Source organism: Oculina patagonica, chromosome 1, assembly GCF_052425735.1.
Source record: "Oculina patagonica isolate OP01 chromosome 1, crgOcupat, whole genome shotgun sequence".
Lineage (NCBI taxonomy): Eukaryota > Metazoa > Cnidaria > Anthozoa > Scleractinia > Oculinidae > Oculina > Oculina patagonica.
The window spans coordinates 46,308,331-46,328,054 of record NC_135758.1 but is presented as its reverse complement, the minus strand read 5'-3'; the positions used below and the strand labels follow the sequence as shown (position 1 = coordinate 46,328,054).

Below are 19,724 nucleotides of genomic sequence, written 5' to 3'. Positions count from 1 at the left end.
ATTAACATGCTTAATTACAAGCCGAAATATTGTATTCAAGTCAGTTATCTCGAAATAGACCAAAACTTAATTTTTGCAATGATATTTTTATTTCGGTCTAACCTTAAAAAAAAAATTGAAAAATAAAAAGAATGAAAACAATTTGCAACGAATGGGAACCCTATCTCTTGGCCTTTCAGCCTGCTCTCGATTAGCAGCAAGATGACCATCTAACTTAGATAGTGAAGTGAATTGAAGTGTGGAAAGATTAACGTCATTGTTTTGGCAAACTTCATTTGTCAGTTTGTTGTTTTCGATTTTTCAGTTCATAATAAATTTTCCGAATTTAGTGGCTTATAGTGGCTTTGATTCATGAATAAAATGTTCTATTTCATATTTCATCATCGATTGATTTCAACCATTTTCAGCGTTGCTCCGTTACTTGCATTAACTCAAAATAAATAGAATGTTAAACATAAACAGTTGGAATTTAGTAGATTATAAACACCTGCCTTAGCTTGCATTCGACATTTCAAGCAAATCCAGAAATGAAATAAATCGGAGTCGACGAGGGAAAATAGGATTCACGATTAGAAAAATTAATTTTTTGACTTTGTTGTTCAATTTTCAGTCTACAAGAACTGTGCCGAAGTTTACAAGTCCGGTGACAAGATCAGTGGAGTACACAAAATCGATCCTGATGGTTTGGGAGAATTTGAAGTCTTCTGTGATCAGAAAACAGCCGGTGGAGGATGGACGGTATTTCAGAAGAGAAAAGATGGCTCTGTAGATTTCTACCGAGCTTGGGATGACTACAAACGAGGCTTCGGCAATCTGACGGGCGAGTTTTGGCTCGGTCTCGACAAGATTCACCGCCTGACTGTAAGCAGCAGTAACAAGCTTCGCGTTGACTTGGAACGTTTTAATGGTGAAACAGCATTTGCAGAGTACAGCTCATTTTCCGTGGCAAATGAGACAGCAAAATACCTGCTGAATTTGGGATATTATTCAGGTGAGTTGAATTATCTGAACAATTTTTAAAATGCTAATATTCTCACAGGTAACCCAAGCTCCTAAAGGAGCCGTCAACATATAGACTACATATGGTATTGCGTAATAACAATATTATAAGAGTTTGTTTGGGAATATAACGATCGTAAAAAATAATTCAAAATAGAGGAAAAATATCCAATAAAATCGACTTACCTACCCTCTTCTGTGTATATCTTGTGTTTCTATGCCGTTTGTAGGCGATTTGAAGCCATTTCAGTGGGTTTTAGGTTCGCTGTTTTCCTCTCCATATATAATTATTATATATGAATGGAAACACGAAATAAGTTTGTTTAGCTTCTCGGCAAACCTGAAAGATCATTGGTTCCACTTTTTTTGGTTTAATGTCGTTTTTCTTTCTCATTTGTCGCCGTTTACCATTTGAACAAACTCAAGCAGCAGGCAAAGAAGCAGAAACAGTGAAAACAAATTGCCGCCGCCACGTCGAGCGCTAGCGACTTGCAATCTTCAAACATCATTTTCAGTGTTGGTGTAAGCAGGAAACCCCTTAGTGCAAAAGTATGAAGCTACAAAAATAATTAAAATTTCTAAAGAAGCCATTCTTTTCCTTATGTTTCTTTGCTATTTCTTATTTTTTGTGTTTAAACTTCGTGCGACGGGAATTTTGTGTTTACGCGATTGGATTACGTAGGCAACCGGAAATACAAAACTGACCGAATGTTAAATTCCCACTCATGCGCAGTTGAACTGTGAAAATAAATTATGTTGATATGTTTTTGCGTACCCAAAAGTCTTTCAATGAAGATAAAATGATTCACATATTTGTTTTTAATTTTATCAGGCACCGCTCGTGATTCTCTCACCTATCACCGTGGCTCAGCATTTACCACCAAAGATCGCGATAATGACGCCAGCTCATCCAACTGTGCAGTGAGTTCGGGTGGTGCTTGGTGGTACCACAGTTGCCAGTACGCAAACCTCAATGGTCTGTACCTCTCTGGTCAGGCCAGTTTTAAAGGAGTGCGTTGGTACCACTGGAAAGGGAATGAATCTCTCAAGAGGTCCGAGATGAAGATTCGTCCAAAGGACTTCTGAGTCCTTTATTTTGCGCCGGAACGGAAGTATTTAAACGAAAAATTTTAAAAAAGTAAATATGTAAGGGTGCTTTTGCTGTAATTTCCTTGTTTTATATTTTCAAAGCTGAAAATATTTATTTTGTCCAAAAAATAAAGTTCGTACTTCAGCACTATCTATAAAGGGCTTTTGTAGGGCGATATTTTATTGTTGAGCTGTTCAGGTTGGCAAAAAAAAATCAAAGAAAGCTGATCAAGTCATTTGGAAACATAATACAAAAACGTTTCATTGCAGCTTCCTTTATACGAGATGTGTTGTTTAATGTGTCGAGTCTATAAAGCAAAGTCACAGGAAAAGATGAGTATCTGAATATAACTAGTCTTCTTTTTAAGTAGAGAACGGTTAATTAATTAAATTTAATTCTTTCCGGGTATTTCGTAGTTTAAAAGTTATGGTCTTTGTGCTATTTTACTTCAATTTTCCCTCCAGTCGAAAGACAACTGAGAGCAACTTGATCAATTAACTACAAAATATACTACCCTTTGCAATTCTAGCGAATACTGCGGCAAATATATATTGTTCTAATAAAGGAAATGTAGGTATGCTTGTGTTGCAAATAAAAATAAATAATGGGGAAAAGCCTTCTGTTTTACTCCTTCATTTAACGTTCAGAACTCCTGCCTGCTAAGAGCGAACTTTTATATTGATTTATAAGCAACGTTTTTGCCAACATTGTAGAGAGGCCTAGGATGAAACTCATTTTGGTCAAAACAGAAAACAAACTACGGATTGAAGCCTTGTACGCATGCGCTCGTATTTTCTGCTAATATTGCGTTTCTCACCTGCATCATTCAGACCATCAGTGCGAGAAAGTAGAAAAGCAGTATTTCTCGTTAAGCATGATACCAAACAGCTAAACGACTTAACACAACCTTTTTACTAAGCATTTTGATTCAGTGTCCAAATGATATGCTTAAACCACAAAAAGGATTCTCTTACTTCTAGTTGTCAAACACTAACAAACTTACTTTTAAAAAATGCCATTTGTGATTGTCCAATAAAACGGCAAGGCTCAACAGATGTCCCTTTTGGACCATTCTCTCTGAATTTTTGAGCATTAATTATTTTAGTACTTACCTTGCATCACTTTTTTATTCTATTCGCTGCTCGCTGTCTCGCGATCGATATCGTTTTTCAGATGTCAGTACAATTAATCATTTTTATTCAAATCGAAGAAAACAAAAACAACATCGACGAAAGTGTTAGTAAACCTCAAAATAACAGTTTGAATGTACAAAAACACGTAATATGTTTTTTCAAAACTTACGATCGTCCCGGCTTCTGGTTCTATACTCAGAACTGCAGTCTTCAATTCAAAGTAAGGCCATCCCAATAAAGTGTTTCGTTTCCCATCGCCCGACCGACCCTTGCATTTTTTTCCAAATGTAAAAAAAAAAAACAGATTCACTAGTCAAAAAGGGCAAGCACTTTAACTTATTATGTGATGTCCTTGTAATTTTATTAACATCGATACTGAGTTTTTCAAAGGCTTTTTCGTGCCAATGGCATTAACGATTATTCCAACATTTCTCAGCAAGATCGACTGAAACAAAATCTTTCGGTTCTGCATCTCCTGGCTTCTAAAAATGAACCCAGACCACTTAAAAAGTTCATTCTTTTTTTTCCCCACCGACCGACCCACCATTACAAGAGACGGGGCGATGGGAAAGGAAACATTTTATTGGGATGGCCTAAGTATTCCAGACCCGAAACAAGTACTTTTTCGATCGCCTGATTTTGTCACGCATGTGAGTTTTCTCGCAACTATCCCGGTGGCAATTTTTCTTGTAAAAGATTTTAAGTTTTCAATATTTTGATTAAAACGAAAGTCTAATTTAAAGGCTGCTTTTCATTAGTTTGGTACATACGATGGATATCCACCGTTCTGCAGATAATTGCTAAAAATTACCACCGTGCGCTTTCAGTTGAAAACGTTTTGAAATTATCTGCTTCTTATTTTCGGACTGGAACTCGTGGCATATGTTTTTGCGTGCATATAGCAGTACATAGCAACTAGTCCTTTTCGTGATATCACACAAAAGCTGGATAAACAAAAGAATGGATTTTTACTCTGTGTGATACGTTCTGATTTACCGCGATCAAATTTAATGTCAGCTACGCAGTTAATCAAAGTCAAACTGTTGCTTTCACGATATCTTTATTGAAAAATGTAAATTATTTAGGAGAAGTAAGACGTTAGAATTAAACCAATGACTTCTCATTATGCAGTGGACAAGAAAAGTGTGCATAATAACGAAGTTTCCTTTTAGCAAGTGTCCTTATGTCCTTCCATGATTTCGGCTACATTACTGGTCCTCTTACATTCCTCAACGAATACGATGGTAAAAGGCTTTTAATTATCTTAAAAGCATTTATAAAGCTGATAACATATACGAACCCTGAACATCATGAAGTCATTATCTGTCCGTCCGTAAGGTGTCTACACCTACGGTTAGTGAAGTGCTGTTTTGTCGATTGTCGCTCAGTATAGCCTGCATTACTGTGTGTTTTTGACGCATCAAGTGAATGCTCTTTTTAATTTCGTGGTAGGACACTCAGAGGCCTTGTTACAACTTACGGGTTTTGATGTATATCTTGACTCATTACTAGGCGTGTTTCAGTCGTAAACGAATGTTTTTCTCTATTCTGTAATGATATATCCAGGGCTTTAATTAACTTTAAAGCATTAATAAAGCTGATGAAACATAAAAATCCTGAGCATCACGACCACATCAGCAGTTAATGACGAAAGGTCTTTGTTTAGACGCCTGATGGGCTTTTAACGTGTGTCTCGACTAAATTACTGACCGTCTTTCAGTTAATTACAGATACTTTTTTTGTTCTGTATGCGATTGTCGAAGGCTTTTATTAACTTAAAAGCATTTTTAAAGCTGGTGAAACATACGAATTCTGAATACCATAAAATCTTAAGCTGTTAGTGACAAAATGTGCAGATATTTGATTGGTGATAAGCGCGCTCCTAAAATAGAATCAGACACGCATTTAGTCTTGTCTAAAGGCTCAAGGAACATATATAAACTGCTTTTTGTGTCTCGTGTAGCTGTCCATGCTGAGTAAGAAAAAAATCGATCCGCGATGAAATATTTCTTCCAAGCTCTTCTGTTGGGTTGCTTCGTTGCAGCGCTTGCATACTCAAATCTGACGACGAAGCCACCAACCGAAGCTTCCCAGTGTACTGTCAACAACAATTACATCTTCGCTGGATCAAACTCTAAGAAAATCGAAAAGATGTTTTCTGAGATTAAACAAGCGCTGGCCGAAATAAAACAAGAAATCATGGAAATGAAGGGAAACCAAACTGGCGACCCTGGTGGAAAAGGTTTGTAACAAAACTATTTAGGACTTCTTATATCTAATTTTCCAAAAAATTGCCTTCTTTGATGCTATAAGCGAACGATTAAATGAGTTTGTTAGATTATTTTATCCCCAGTATCGTCTCAGAAGTGTATTTTTTAACCTTTGTCTCATTTAGAAATGATGATTCAGCAAAAAGAAATTCATCATTCTTTAATTTCGGTCTTCATTTAAATTAATCGGTGTGTCATTCATTCAGTTTCTCATAAATAAAACTTTCTCCTTAATTAAAGCATAATTTCAACATGATTTTATTTCAACCAATTTCAGTGTTCATCTGCTCTGTTGCTTGCATTAATTAAATATAAAATAAAATGTTGAGTAGTTGAAAATCATGATCCGTAGATCAAAAACACCTGCAAGTTATCTTTCAAGCGAATGCCGAAAATAAAATAAAAAATAGGCATTGACGAGATAAAGTAGGATTTACGATCAGTAAGGTTAACTTTCTGGGTGTTGTACAATTTGCAGTTTACAAGAACTGTGCCGAAATTTACCAGTCCGGTGACAAGATCAGTGGAGTGTACAAAATCGATCCTGATGGTTTGGGAGAATTTGAAGTCTTCTGTGATCAGAAAACAGCCGGTGGAGGATGGACGGTGTTTCAGAAGAGACGGGATGGCTCTGTAGATTTCTTCCGAGCTTGGGATGACTACAAACGAGGCTTCGGCAATCTGACTGGCGAGTTTTGGCTCGGACTCGACAAGATTCACCGTCTGACTATAAGCAGCAGTAGCAAGCTTCGCGTTGACTTGGAAGACATCCATTGTAAAACAGCATTTGCAGAGTACAGCTCATTTTCAGTGACAAGTGAAAGGGCGAAATATCAGCTGATTTTGGGAAGTTATTCAGGTGAGCCAGTACCTTTGTTAAGTTTATGATATTTGCAGTTGCGAAATATACTACATTACTGCAATTGCAATATATGAACATTGTATTCCCTTCGTTCAGTTTTTTCAGCAATCACCTTTCTTGGAAGAAAAGCCATGAATGTTTCCTTCGGAAAAATTGTTTTACGGTCAGTGCAATAGTTTAAAAGAAGAAATAAAGTTGAAGAATTCACACAGGTTCATTTTCAATTGTTTTCCTTTCCCAGGCACTGCTGGTGATTCTCTCACCTATCACCATGGCTCAGCATTTACCACCAAAGATCGCGATAATGACGCTAGCTTTCGCAACTGTGCCTTGGTGTATAAAGGCGCCTGGTGGTACAAGAGTTGCCAATACTCAAATCTCAATGGTTTGTACCTCAGTGGGCAAAGCGATTATCGAGGAATACGCTGGTACCATTGGAAGAATAACGATGAGTCTTTCAAGAGATCCGAAATGAAGATTCGTCCAAAGGACTTCTAAGATTCCCACCTGCCGCGTCCTCCATGTTACGATTGAGTAACATATTTACCGAAAACATACATATGTAAGGGTGCTTCTGCCGTAGTTTTCTTGGCACTGTTATTTTTAAACAACCACAAAATATTCGTTTGTAAAGGTAGTAATAATGTATGGTGCCTAACATTTCGGACTGAAAACATTTCCTTTCCGTTAGCTACCACTGCAGGTCTCTCAATAGAAGATTGTTGTGTTTACAAAAGAAAGGCTTTTAAAAAAGTGATTTAATTGAGCAGCCATATAATAACATATAAATTATAGTTCATTGCTCAGTTTTCTGCAACCTTTTAGTGCAAGCTACACGAAGGAAAGACAATGGTCTTGGTCTTGTGACCTTTTTTTCTTTAGTCTTAAGAACCCAAAGATCACTCAAACTTTCAGTTTAAATATATGTAACGGCCTCTGTTCTGAAAACGAATATGTTAATGGTTAAAAAATACTTTTTTAAGAAAATATGTGCAGAATAAGTTAAGCTTGGGGTACAAGATAAAAATAAATAACTGGGAAAATATTGTCTGTGACTTTCTTATTTGTGTACATATTTTTAGCGATTTTGATAATTGTCCAATTTTTGTCCGCCTCAATTCATTGTCAAAGAAACCAGTGGCGAGAGTTAAAAAAAATCGTTTATCACGAGATACTCTCTTGATGTAATTTTAAAAAAAAGTAAAAAAGTAAAGGTGCTGCTGCTGTAGTTTTCTTTGTTCGTTTTATATTTCAAACCGAAAATAATCATTATCTAATAAATAAACCTTCATCTCCAACAGCATCTATCTAAGGCTTTTTTATTAAACTGGCCATTAAGTCATTTTGCAACATCATGGAAAACGTTCGTTGCATTAGCCACAATTGTAGCTCCCTTAATACGTGATGTGTTGTTTAATGTGTCTAGTCTATAAAACAATTAATTTCAGAGGAAAATGCAAGTATCCAAATTAAAAGCATTCTCTTCTTTGCTTAGTTTGCTGCTCTTTTCTAATATGACGGACGGACGGACTTTAAGAAATTCAATAATGTTTTTTCTGCGTATTCGTAGTTTAAAAGGTATAGTCTTTTTACCGCTTGCTTTACTCAGTTTAAATTTCTCACTAGTCAAAAGATTACTCAGAGAAATTTGATTAGTTTAGCAACAATGTACAAGATCCTTCCCTAGTTCTAGCAAATATTATGGCAAATATTATTCCAAGGAAGTAAGTCTAGGTTAGCTTGTGGTGGAAATAAAAATATAAACAATTGGGAAAATATTCTTTTCGACTCCGTAATTCACAGATTAATATCCATGAATGTCAAACATGTCATTTCTCCTTTCAATATAAATAAAGCCAACTGGGGTTGACAATAAATAAAACCGTTGAGCTTCAACTAAAAGATATTTATGTAATCAGAGCAAGGAGAATTGATATGTGTAGCATTATGAGAATGAAAGATTCGAGAACTTACAAAATTTAAATACTCCTACCTGAATGCCAGTGATTAATATTGATTTATATTGATTTCTTAGCAGCTTTTTGCCAACACTGCAGCGAGGCCTAGAATGGAAACTGTTACCTTCATAGATAGCAAATCACGGAAACTTTTGTTGGCCTGCGCTCGTATATATCTATACTGATCCATCTCGCTTAGAAATGAACCTGAAAGCGTCCTGAGCTTTGATAAAGATCCGAAGCGATTCACCAGCAGTGTAACCGATAAATTTAGATATATTATTTGGTGAAAAAGAAAGCTATTACAGCACTAGCGAGTAACAATTCTGATATGCTTCCTCGTGAAAATAGTACAGACCGTAAAAAAAGCTGAGAGTGCTGTCCGATAGAAAAGCGAGGAAAAGTCATGTGCGTGAACAAGGCACAAAGAGTAATCCAATAAGTCACGTCACAAGGGTAAAGTGAAAAATACTAAAGCAGTGCAGTAAATATGGGACAGCAAACTGTCTTACCTGCATCATCCAAACCTTGCTGAGGACCTAGAAAAGCAGTCTTCCTCTTTTAACATGATACAAAACAGCTCAGCGACTTAATATTTAATTCTTTAACTGAGCATTTTTGACTCAAAGTGTTAAAGTGAGCTGCTTTTTAAACCACAAAACGTACTCTTTTTACTTCTAGTTGTCAAGAATTAACAAACTTACTTCATATGCCATTTGAGGACCTCTCAATGCAAGAAACTGCAATGCTCGAACAACGTGTCCTTCTTTTGACATTCTCTGTGAAGTCTTGCGCCTTTGGATTTACCTTCTTTCCCATGTTTTATTCCTTTTACCCCTCACTGTCTCTCAATATATTAATTCATTTTTCTGACGCACAAAATCAATTTTTAATTGAAGGAAAAAATAAGATTAAAACCTAAAAATAACAGTTTTCAAGTAGAAAAACACGAAATATTTTTTCTTTGGAACTTTTGATCGTCCCGGCGTCTTGTTCTATGCTCAGTTTCTAGCTAAGGATTACCGAACTGCAATGTAAGTTACCCAGGCAATAGTAACGGCAAAACTTTAAAAATAATGGCAAACTAAAACGAATAAAAAAGAACTTTTACTTTCAAATATCCATTCAACACTCCAAACAAGTATATTTTTGTTGATTGTCTGATGTTGCCATGTGATAATCTCGTCCATTAGTGTTGAAATAAAACTATAATTCTATAAGGCTGCTTTTTTACTGGTTTAGTATATACTTAAACAGTTTGTGAAAAGTGGTGGATATCCATCACCTTGAACATGATTACCACCAAACGTTTCCAGTTGAGGACGTTTTAGAAAATTTATGTTCTTATTATTTCTGTACTGGTACTCGTGGCATAAGTTCTCGTTTGTATGTAGTAATGTTTGTCAACTGATCTTTTTCGTGATATCGCAGAAAAGCTGGAGATACAAAGGTGTGGTTCTCACTCTGTGTAATAGGTTCTGATTTACCGCGATCAAATTTAATGCCAGCTACGCAGTTAAGCAAAGTCAAAGTGTCGCTTTCACGATATCTTTTTAAAAAATAGAAATTATTTAGGAGAAATAAGACATTAAGATAAAACCAATGACTTCTCATTATGCAGTGGATAAGAAAATTTTGCATTATAACGAAGTTTTCTTTTAGCAAGTGTCCTTATGTCCTTCCATGATTTCGGCTACATTACTGGTCCTCTTATATTCCTCAACGAATACGATGGTAAAAGGCTTTTAATTATCTTAAAAGCATTTATAAAGCTGATAACATATACGAACCCTGAACATCATGAAGTCATTATCTGTCCGTAAGGTGTCTATATCTACGGTTAGTGACGTGCCGTTTTGTCGATTGTCGCTCAATGTAGCCCGCGTTACTGTGTGTTTTTGACGCATCAAGTGAATGCTCTTCTTTATTTCGTGGTAGGACACTCAAAGGCCTTGTTACAACTTACGGGTTTTGATGTATATCTTGACTCATTACTAGGCGTGTTTCAGTCGTAAACGAATGTTTTTCTCTATTCTGTAATTATATATCCCAGGCTTTAATTAACTTTAAAGCATTAATAAAGCTGATGAAACATAAAAATCCTGAGCATCACGAACACATCAGCAGTTAATGACGAAAGGTCTTTGTTTAGACGCCTGATCGGCTTTTAACGTGTGTCTCGACTACATTACTGACCGTTTTTCAGTTAATTACAGTTGTTTTTTCCCGTCCGCATGCGATAGTCGAAGGCTTTTATTAACTTAAAAGCATTTTTAAAGCTGGTAAAATATACGAGTTCTAAATATCATAAAATCTTAAGCCGTTAGTGACGTTTGATTGGTGATAAGCGCGCTCCTCAAATAGAATCAGACACGCATTTAGTCTTGTCTAAAGGCTCAAGGAACATATATAAACTGCTTTTTGTGTCTCGTTGAATCATTTGCAGCTTGTAGCTGTCCATGCTGAGTAAGAAAGAACAAGTTTCAAAAATCGATCCATGATGAAATATTTCTTCCAAGCTCTTCTGTTGGGTTACTTCGTTGCAGCGCTTGCAAACTCAAATCTGACTACGAAGCCACCAACCGAAGCTTCCCAGTGTACTGTCAACAACAATTACATCTTCGCTGGATCAAACTCTAAGAAAATCGAAAAGATGTTTTCTGAGATTAAACAAGAGCTGGCCGAAATAAAGCAAGAAATCAGGGAAATGAAGGAGAACCAAACTGGCGGCCCTGGTGAAAAAGGTTTGTAACAAAACTATTTAGGACTTCTGATATCTAATTTTCCAAAAAATTGCCTTCTTTGATGCTATAAGCGAAAGATTAAATGAGTTTGTTAGATTATTTTATCCCCAGTATCGTCTCAGAAGTGTATTTTTTAACCTTTGTCTCATTTAGAAATGATGAGTCAGCAAAAAGAAATTCATCATTCTTTTATTTCGGTTTTCCGATTTAAATTAATTGGTGTATCATTCATTCATTTTTTCATAAATAAAACTTTCTCCTTAATTAAAGCATTATTTCGACATCATTTTATTTCAACCAATTTCAGTGTTCATTTGCTCCGTTGCTTGCATTAATTTAATATAAAATAGAATGTTAAGCAGCTGAAAATCATGATCCGTAGATCTAAAACAGCTGCAAGTTATCTTTCAAGCGAATGGCGAAAATTAAATAAAAAATAGGCATTGACGAGAGAAAGTAGTATTTACGATCAGTAAGGTTAACTTTCTGGGTGCTGTTCCATTTTCAGTTTACAAGAACTGTGCCGAAGTTTACAAGTCCGGTGACAAGATCAGTGGAGTATACAAAATAGATCCTGATGGTTTGGGAGAATTTGAAGTCTTCTGTGATCAGAAAACAGCCGGTGGAGGATGGACGGTGTTTCAGATGAGATTTGACGGCTCTGTAGATTTCTTCCGAGCTTGGGATGACTACAAGCGAGGCTTCGGCAATCTGACTGGCGAGTTTTGGCTTGGACTCGACAAGATTCACCGCCTGACTGTAAGCAGCAATAACAAGCTTCGCGTTGACGTGGAAGACCTCCACGGTAAAACAGCATTTTCAGAGTACAGCTCATTTTTCGTGGCAAATGAGACATCTAAATATCGGCTGAATCTGGGAAGTTATTCAGGTGAATCTATAGCAACATTTATTGACGATAATCTAATTTTCTAAATAAAATCAATTTTTTTTTCTTTGTTCGTGAGCGGGCGGTATTCTACAAATCCTGCGATCTGATTGGTTCCGGGAGCGGGCGGTATCCGTTGCGAGATGAATCGTCAAGTGTACTTTCCGCGCGAAATCTTTTTGCAGCGTTGTACGAACGACACATAAAAGATTTGCTCTGCAAAATCGAAATAGTCGCTCACCAACTGTTGTAAATGTGAAAAGACAGAATAGAAGTGGAATTAAAGGCCTCGAAGTTCTTCTAAAGGCGAGTATTCATTTTTTTTATCGACAAAATCAAGTTCTAGTTTCGCATTTCGCAATCATTTGCACGCCATTACGATAAGCTGCGCCGGTTTTAAACTTCAATTTTGAGTAAATACTGTGTTTTTATCGGCCACTTTTTTGCCAAAACAAAACACTAGTTGCCATCATTCAAGAAAATGAGATTCGTTAATTAAAAACAGCCAAAATAATTCTCGCAATATTGTGCCGTACGTCCAAACTACGCATTTCATTCAGTTTCACTTTCGCACTGTTTATCAAAAAGAAACTATGCTGGGAATCAACGTAGGGTTTATTAATTCGTTAAATACAAGTGTGTATAGCTATACCGAAACTCTCCTTCAGTCAGATAGTATTTTTTAGTCAGAGATATTCTCGAACTTAATGTCCTGCGAACAGAGTTCTTTATCAAAACATTCATCGGGAAGCCGGAATCGACGTTTAGTTTCAATGATAATGCTGTGGCTCGATTTTACATTTATGATATATTTACTACTTCAATTTCTTCAATTGAATCTCTTCAGTTTAGATTTAATATGCTGAACCTTTCTGTGAATACGGTTCATTTAAGCGAAGCGACTATTTATAATATTATTGAACTAAAAAACAAACTTAACAGCATTTTACACTCTTGCTAACCCGTCGATCGTCTCAACATTGAAATGGCGCGCGTATACAAACAAAGATTTTGTGACGCAATCTTTCTAGGTTTCTTTTAAAAACAAATAAAGTAGGAAAAAAATAAAAATGTTATTCGCCAGCCTTGGTCGGTCCGTATTGGGATAAACTGTGCCCGAGGTCTTGGAACTGCCCGAGGCCTGCGGCCTCGGGCGGTATCCAAGACCTCGGGCACAGTTTATCCCAATACGGACCTCCCGGCTGGTGAATAACATATATATACTTGCGTGGAAAGTTTGAATGTCTTTTGGAGGAAACAAATAGCTTCTGAGGGTTCGATATCAGCTGCTGATAGTCGATGTCCAAGTCAACCGTCATACTAGGTTTTTTACATTGTTTACTTATGCGCTTTCTTATGACGTAAGTGGTACACTATAAAATTAAATTTTCGGGAAACAGTAGACACAATATTTACCCTGGCATATCATCGTTGTTGACTATAAATTGTTCCTTACTATTTTGAAATGACTAAGTTCAACGCCAAGTTTGCATTTAAATTTGTTTCCAGGAACTGCTGGTGATTCTCTCACCTATCATCGTGGATTTGCTTTTTCAACCAAAGATCGCGATAATGACGACTGGTCATCACACTGTGCCTTACTATTTAAAGGGGCCTGGTGGTACAAGAGTTGCTATTACTCAAACCTCAATGGCATGTACCTGCCGGGTAAGACCGATTCTCGAGGAATGCGCTGGTACCACTGGAATAACGGTGTGTCTGTCAAGAGGTCCGAGATGAAGATTCGTCCAAAGGACTTCTAGATTCACAGCTGTCGCTAACTTTGTGTTACGCTGGAGTAAATTATTTATTAAAAACATAAATATGTAAGGGTGCTTTTGCTGTATGTTGTTTCCTTGGCACTGATATTTTAAAACAACCAGAATATTCGTTTGTAATCTCGCACTTAACAGCAGGGCTGATGAACCTGTGGCTCTCTATAAAAAGACGGTTACTGAGCAACCTACACAAAGGAAGAGAAATAATTTCTTTTTTCTTTTCTTTTTTGGCATTGCCAGTTTGAAATTAGTTGTAGCCTTGTGATTGCTTACCTTTATTTCTTTTAAAAATCGAAAAATTACTCGACTGCCAAATAATTAAAGCATCTAGATCAACTCTAAAACATGACATAAATCTAAACTTAACGTGATCCTCATATATATTACATCAGCCGTTGCTGTTAAAACGAATATATAGAAAAAATTGTTTTCAAGGTGTATGTGTAAAGAAATTTGGGGTGCAAAATAATAAAAAATAATAATAACTGGGAAAATATTCTCTTAGACAACCTTGTTTGTTAATGACTGAATTTCTAAAGTGAAGATCATTTAAGGACGTTCGCGCGAGAATCTTCCAACATTGCAATTTTTCTTTAACTTTCACCACTGCTAGCTTACAGGTTACTTATGCAGAAATGTAAAAACATTGGGGGTCACCGAATTCGTTTTCAGTATATGATATCTGAAAGAAGATGCTTATTTGGATAAATTTGATTTCGTGACTCGATATGACCTCTGCGGCTTCTGGCAACAAAATATTTTTAATGAAATCCTGCAGGCCCATTTCATTTGTCCCAATTTATTTAATTTGGTTAATTGAACGAATACATTTCACTTTTAAAGTCCCTTAGAGTAAACCTTGTCTTTAAGAATTAGATTTGCAAACGTTCAAAACAGCGAAATGCTGCAAAATGTGACTAATTCGACCGCGCGCGGGAAAAAAATTGAAAAATAATAAACTTCTAACATTCGAATTTGGCTCATTTTTTGTCAATCGGTAAAGATTTATCCCAAAAGGTTATTTATCCCGGAAAAATGGGGGTCACCGACCATTTAAGGAATCAAACTACAAGCGAAGTTAACACAACGGCTACCCACCCTGTATGTGTTTGGAACGATTTATAAACGCGCGCGATCATGCATGACGTGGCGTGCCGTTGCGACATGAATTACGTGCTCAGTAAGGATGCGCATAAACAATTAGCGCGAACGTCCTTAATTTCTCCTCTGATGTCAAGCAGACAGGTGACGAGAATAATGAAAAAAAAAATCAATAACCAGAAGTTATTGACTTGATGCACCACTAAATTTCCCTTTATGTAAAAGGATGAATGAAATCCAGAGTAAAACAAAGAAGAACAAGTCTGTTTATGTGACCGAAGACCAAATCAGCCGGTTCCAAGGACAATTGCTCAAGGTTTAGCTACAGATTGGCTCAATAATACAGCGTGGCGTGTCCTGCTCTTGTTTGTAAGAAAACGCCTTTTGGCTTTTTTTAATCAATCTGTGGTGAGGCGAGTAAAGAAGAAACAAATAAGTGATATTTTTTTATTTCTTCGACTGATATGAATCAGCTAATTATACCTCAATGCTTGTTGTATGGCGATAATTGGAAAACCAGAACAATTCCCAGACGATAAATCGCAATAAATATGATGGTTTCAATACTTCCTTGGAACCACATCATTAATATATTAGTTGTATTTTTATTTATCCAAGTTTATTTTTTTTAGCAGTTGCGGGCCTTAACATATGTAAGCAGCCATTTCACAAGAGAAAATTATTCTGACTTCCTTGGTTCCCATATCCAAAGCCAACGTAGTTCGCCCACTTTTTCATGCAGTGATATGCGCAGGCCTGGAGATAGAAGGGTACAACGGATACGAATGCCATCTAATGTGGACCGATGACTCAAAGGGAAAAGAATTTTTGAAGAAGAAAAAAAAAAAGAAAGAAAGAAAAAACTAAAATAGTAGTGCCGGCGCTTTGCTTACTGGTGAAGTTTAAACAAAAATTACATCAGTCATTTTCACCGACATATTTACTCCTTTGGCTTGAAAATTTCTTTAATCGAAAGTCAGTTATTTGCAGATATATTGGGTGACATTTTTTTTAATTTGACCTAAAAACCTCAGCCGAACCGTTCCTTTTATGTGCTGCATAAATTGTAAGTGATGATATGTCTCTGTAATCGGTATTCTCTTACTTAAATTTAGTTACATCACGTTAATTGCATGTCACATAAAGTTTATTTTTATCCAAAAATTCATTGAAGGTTAAAAGTCCCAGAAATATCATGTGTTTTCGTTCGCTTTTGGCTGCCAGAGTTTATATCAAACTGCCTTCAGAACGCACGAAATGCTGTCTCAGACAACTATTCAAAATTCCCGGGGGAGCATACCCCTGGCCACCCCTACAAGCTATACCTTCCGGCCTTTATGAGAACACTCCTGTGCAGCTCTAACGCACCCAACGTTAAAAATCCTAGCTATATGGGTCTTTTTGCTAGTAGAATTCTACTAGTACATCATTGCAAATGCGACAATCTGATTGGCAGAGCTACTAGTATACTTTCAGCCGATCAGCCGTTAGTATAGGGGTACGCGCGAGCTCGGAATGTTTGACAGTTAATTTTAGCTCATCATCAATCACCTCATAGAAATCTCGAGCTCATAATCTTTTTTTTTTTTTTTTTTTTAATTGATTGCACAATTATAAATTACAAACAACATAAAAAAATCAGTTATACAATACAAAAATAAATAAATAGATAAATAAATGAATAAATCACATTCAACTGAATTACATAATATTACATTCGATTACAATTACGATAACTAAAATCAAATTAACCTAATCTACATAAACTACATTACAAGTTTGTGCCATACAAAACAAACAACAAAGAGTGGTCTCTACGCTACTTATACAGGAAGCTTTTATAAAGGAAAGATAAGGGGTTTAAATATCTCACAAAATAGATACTAGATTAGACCATTTCTTAAAATGACACGCAAGCTTATCTCGTTTCCTGGCAATATTTCTTTCTATTTTTTCATAAAAGTTGAGTTCATTTATGAAACGTTGTACACTTGGCATTTGGCCACCAGATCTAGACTTATATATTAAAAGTTTGAACACTGTAAGAATAAGGTTTATTATAGCGCTGTTTTTTTCAGAGTCTTTACCTAATATAATATTTGAGATATTCAATTCTGGCAAAACAATTCCGGCAGATTTAGTCCAAATTCTTATGTCCCTATACAGGGATTTAGAGTGCTCACAATGGACAAAAAGGTGATCGATTGTTTCTGAATAAATAGAACAGAAGGAACAAATAGGAGATTCGATGATCTTGAAGCGGAATAGGTCCCTGTTTAAATAAAGGCAATTGTTAAGGATTTTATATTGAAAACATCTTGTGTAAAGATCAATAGACATGTTATATATTCTACGATAGACGGATTCCCAGTCAATTTGGCCATCGACCCGTTTCAGGAAATGAGATTGGGCAGTAGGTTTTTTATATTTTGATTGAACAAACGAAAGGTATACGTCTTTTGATGTTATTTTGGAAGCAGTGTCATTTCTACCGGGGTTTGAGGGATCGTGATCCTCAAAAGCGTCGGCGTCCTTCATTAGCGTTTTCCAGCCTTGTAGTCCAGTCAATACAAGCCATTTCGTTGCCTAACCCAAAACAAATTGCAACAAAAATAAAACATGCCTTATTCGACTTTGCATATATTGAGGAATAACATACTAAAAGTCACCGTGAATCGGAGTATTGGAACCTCGTCTTTTTTTGCGATATTTGAACTACAATGAAAGATGAGAAATTTAATTTATGCATAACTAATGTGATTTTTACAAGTAACATTGAAGAGTCCTTATCGACAGAAATAATCAAGCTAGCAAAACCAAACAACGACAAGCCAACAAATCAGTTTACAACAAATGTAGCTGTTATTACTTATCCTATTTATTGCGTGAAATGACATTACTATTCTGCCCTTTTTGGCACCTTAGAGAACGTACTACCAGCGGCCGGATTCTGGCATAGATGCAAATATAGTAACAACGTTCGCTTATCGGATATTTTATTAAAAAAGCTGAGTTTTCTTCAAAAATTAAAGATACTGAAAACTGATAAAGTATATGTTTTGGCCTTATTACGCTTTTCCAGTGATAAAAAATATTTTGTATTTTTTTCACCCTGCTCATACCAGTTCACTTTGGATCTTATGATTATTCCTTCCGTGATGTAATTGCTTTTATCTTCCAAAGACTTTTTTAATTTGTCGTGCTCGGCGGTTTTAACAGGGTCATGTTCCCACCCGTGAAAGCTTTCGATTTTCTTAATCTTTTCCTCGATATCTCGGTATTCATTCCTGAATGTTTTTGCACGTGCTTTTGAGAATGTTATTGTTGATTTGCGAATTTCATATTTCAACAAGTCCCATCGCAGCTGAGGATTTACAATTCCTTCAGAATCCATTTTTACTTTGCAGTTGTTTATTACATTTTTCATTTCTCCAATATAGTTGCTGTCGTTAATGAGAGAGTTGTTGAATTTCCAAAATGATGGACCGTTTTTAACCCCGGGCAATGATTTAATACGCAAAGTAATCGCAGAATGATCGGTGGACGGGGCCGGAATGATATCTACTTGTTCGATATATGATTGAAGTTCGTCAGAAATTAAGAAATAATCTAAACGCCTATATATGGTTATGTTTAAGGAGCTGCTTCGTCCTTGCCCTTTGCCGCTCCAGGTGAATTTTTTGGCGTCCGGGTTTCTGACCCTCCATATATCGCACAGATCCAGATCTAGCATAATTTCCAGAATAGCTTCGATCGAGTGAGTTTTTAATTTTGGATTCCCACCGCTTGCTTCCAGCTCTATATCGAAGATAAAGTTGAAGTCGCCGCCCCAGATAAAAGAGGTATCTACTGGGCAGTCAAGGTTGTTGATTACTACGCATATCTCTAACACAAGCGATACTTGATTTTTTTCATCATTGGGTGCGTAAGAATTTATTAGTAGAAAGGAGTTGCCTTGCAACAGGCACAAAGCGAGGATAAATCAGCCATTTTGGTCAATAATTTTCTTAACGATGCTATAGTCTAGTTGTTCACCAAATAAAATAGCGACACCTTTACTATTTGACGTTCCATGAGACATGATTATTTCGCCTTTATATCTTTGGGACCATTCCGTCTCAATATCGAATGAATCTCTTGAAGAAATGCGATTCCTCGATTTCCACCGTGTTTTGCCACCCAGTTGAATATCTTATTAGATTTCCTATACTCGCGTAATCCTCTCACATTGAGAGATATTAACCCTACGTCTATATTATTATCATTGAATAACTTAGAGAAAAAAAAGTCGTGAAATTGAGTGCGTAAAGACCAAACAATATAAATAAGTATGCATACAATAAAGAAAAAAGACACGAGGGACTAGACACATATATAACAATAGAACTAAGAAGTGTGATTAGCATTTTCGGGTTTGTGAATTTTGATTTCTCCTGAGCAATTCAGAAAGGTAGTAAAGCAATTTCCATCAACTTCGAAATCCTCCTAACTAAGCAGACTTAAACCAACATTGGCTATAGCAACCCTGAGTGCGCCCTTATCCGGAATTAATGACGATTAAGACAAATAGTATTATAATAAACTAATAAACTCACTCAAGTAGTTCCTTTGGCACGTTGTCGATTGAATATTTAGCGTTTTCAATTTTCAGAGTTCTTCCGATGACTTTTGCTTGTTTGCTCGAGCTCATAATCTAATTGTTAAATAAAAAACAGACTCAAGGCGAGTTTACACGGCAGAGAAATTTGGGTGCGGACCCGTCACAAAAACGGTCTGGTCCTAACCACTTTTGTAGAGAAACAGTTAAATCAAAACGGGGCCATAGGCGCCTATGGCCCCGTTTTGATTTGACTGTTTCTCTACAAAAGTGATCAGGTCCGGACCAATTTTCTGACGGGTCCAC

The 19,724-nt window shown here is 36.3% G+C and overlaps 3 protein-coding genes across 6 annotated transcripts in view; all 3 read left to right on the top strand.

Annotated features, from left to right (window-relative positions):
- The window catches only part of LOC144634019 (microfibril-associated glycoprotein 4-like), a 79,422-nt gene that overhangs the window by 24,997 nt on the left and 34,701 nt on the right, over positions 1-19,724 (top strand). For 2 of the 4 annotated variants that reach the window (XM_078492978.1, XM_078492991.1), the window contains exons 2-3: positions 611-991; positions 1,832-2,706. In XM_078492978.1, the coding sequence (XP_078349104.1) occupies positions 611-991; positions 1,832-2,085 (635 nt within the window). In that variant the 3' untranslated portion in view covers positions 2,086-2,706. Of the gene's footprint in view, positions 1-610; positions 992-1,831; positions 2,707-19,724 lie in introns of those variants that run through there. The other 2 variants (XM_078492970.1, XM_078492985.1) reach the window with 1 other exon arrangement.
- Positions 5,094-7,400, top strand: LOC144634166 (ryncolin-1-like). The gene is made up of 3 exons (XM_078493059.1): positions 5,094-5,464; positions 5,971-6,351; positions 6,596-7,400. Exons 1-3 carry the CDS (start codon positions 5,221-5,223, stop codon positions 6,850-6,852), a joined length of 882 nt encoding a protein of 293 aa, XP_078349185.1. The 5' UTR covers positions 5,094-5,220; the 3' UTR covers positions 6,853-7,400.
- LOC144633596 (ryncolin-4-like) lies at positions 10,674-14,234 on the top strand. Its single transcript, XM_078492442.1, has 3 exons — positions 10,674-11,056; positions 11,565-11,945; positions 13,452-14,234. Exons 1-3 carry the CDS (start codon positions 10,810-10,812, stop codon positions 13,703-13,705), a joined length of 882 nt encoding a protein of 293 aa, XP_078348568.1. The 5' UTR covers positions 10,674-10,809; the 3' UTR covers positions 13,706-14,234.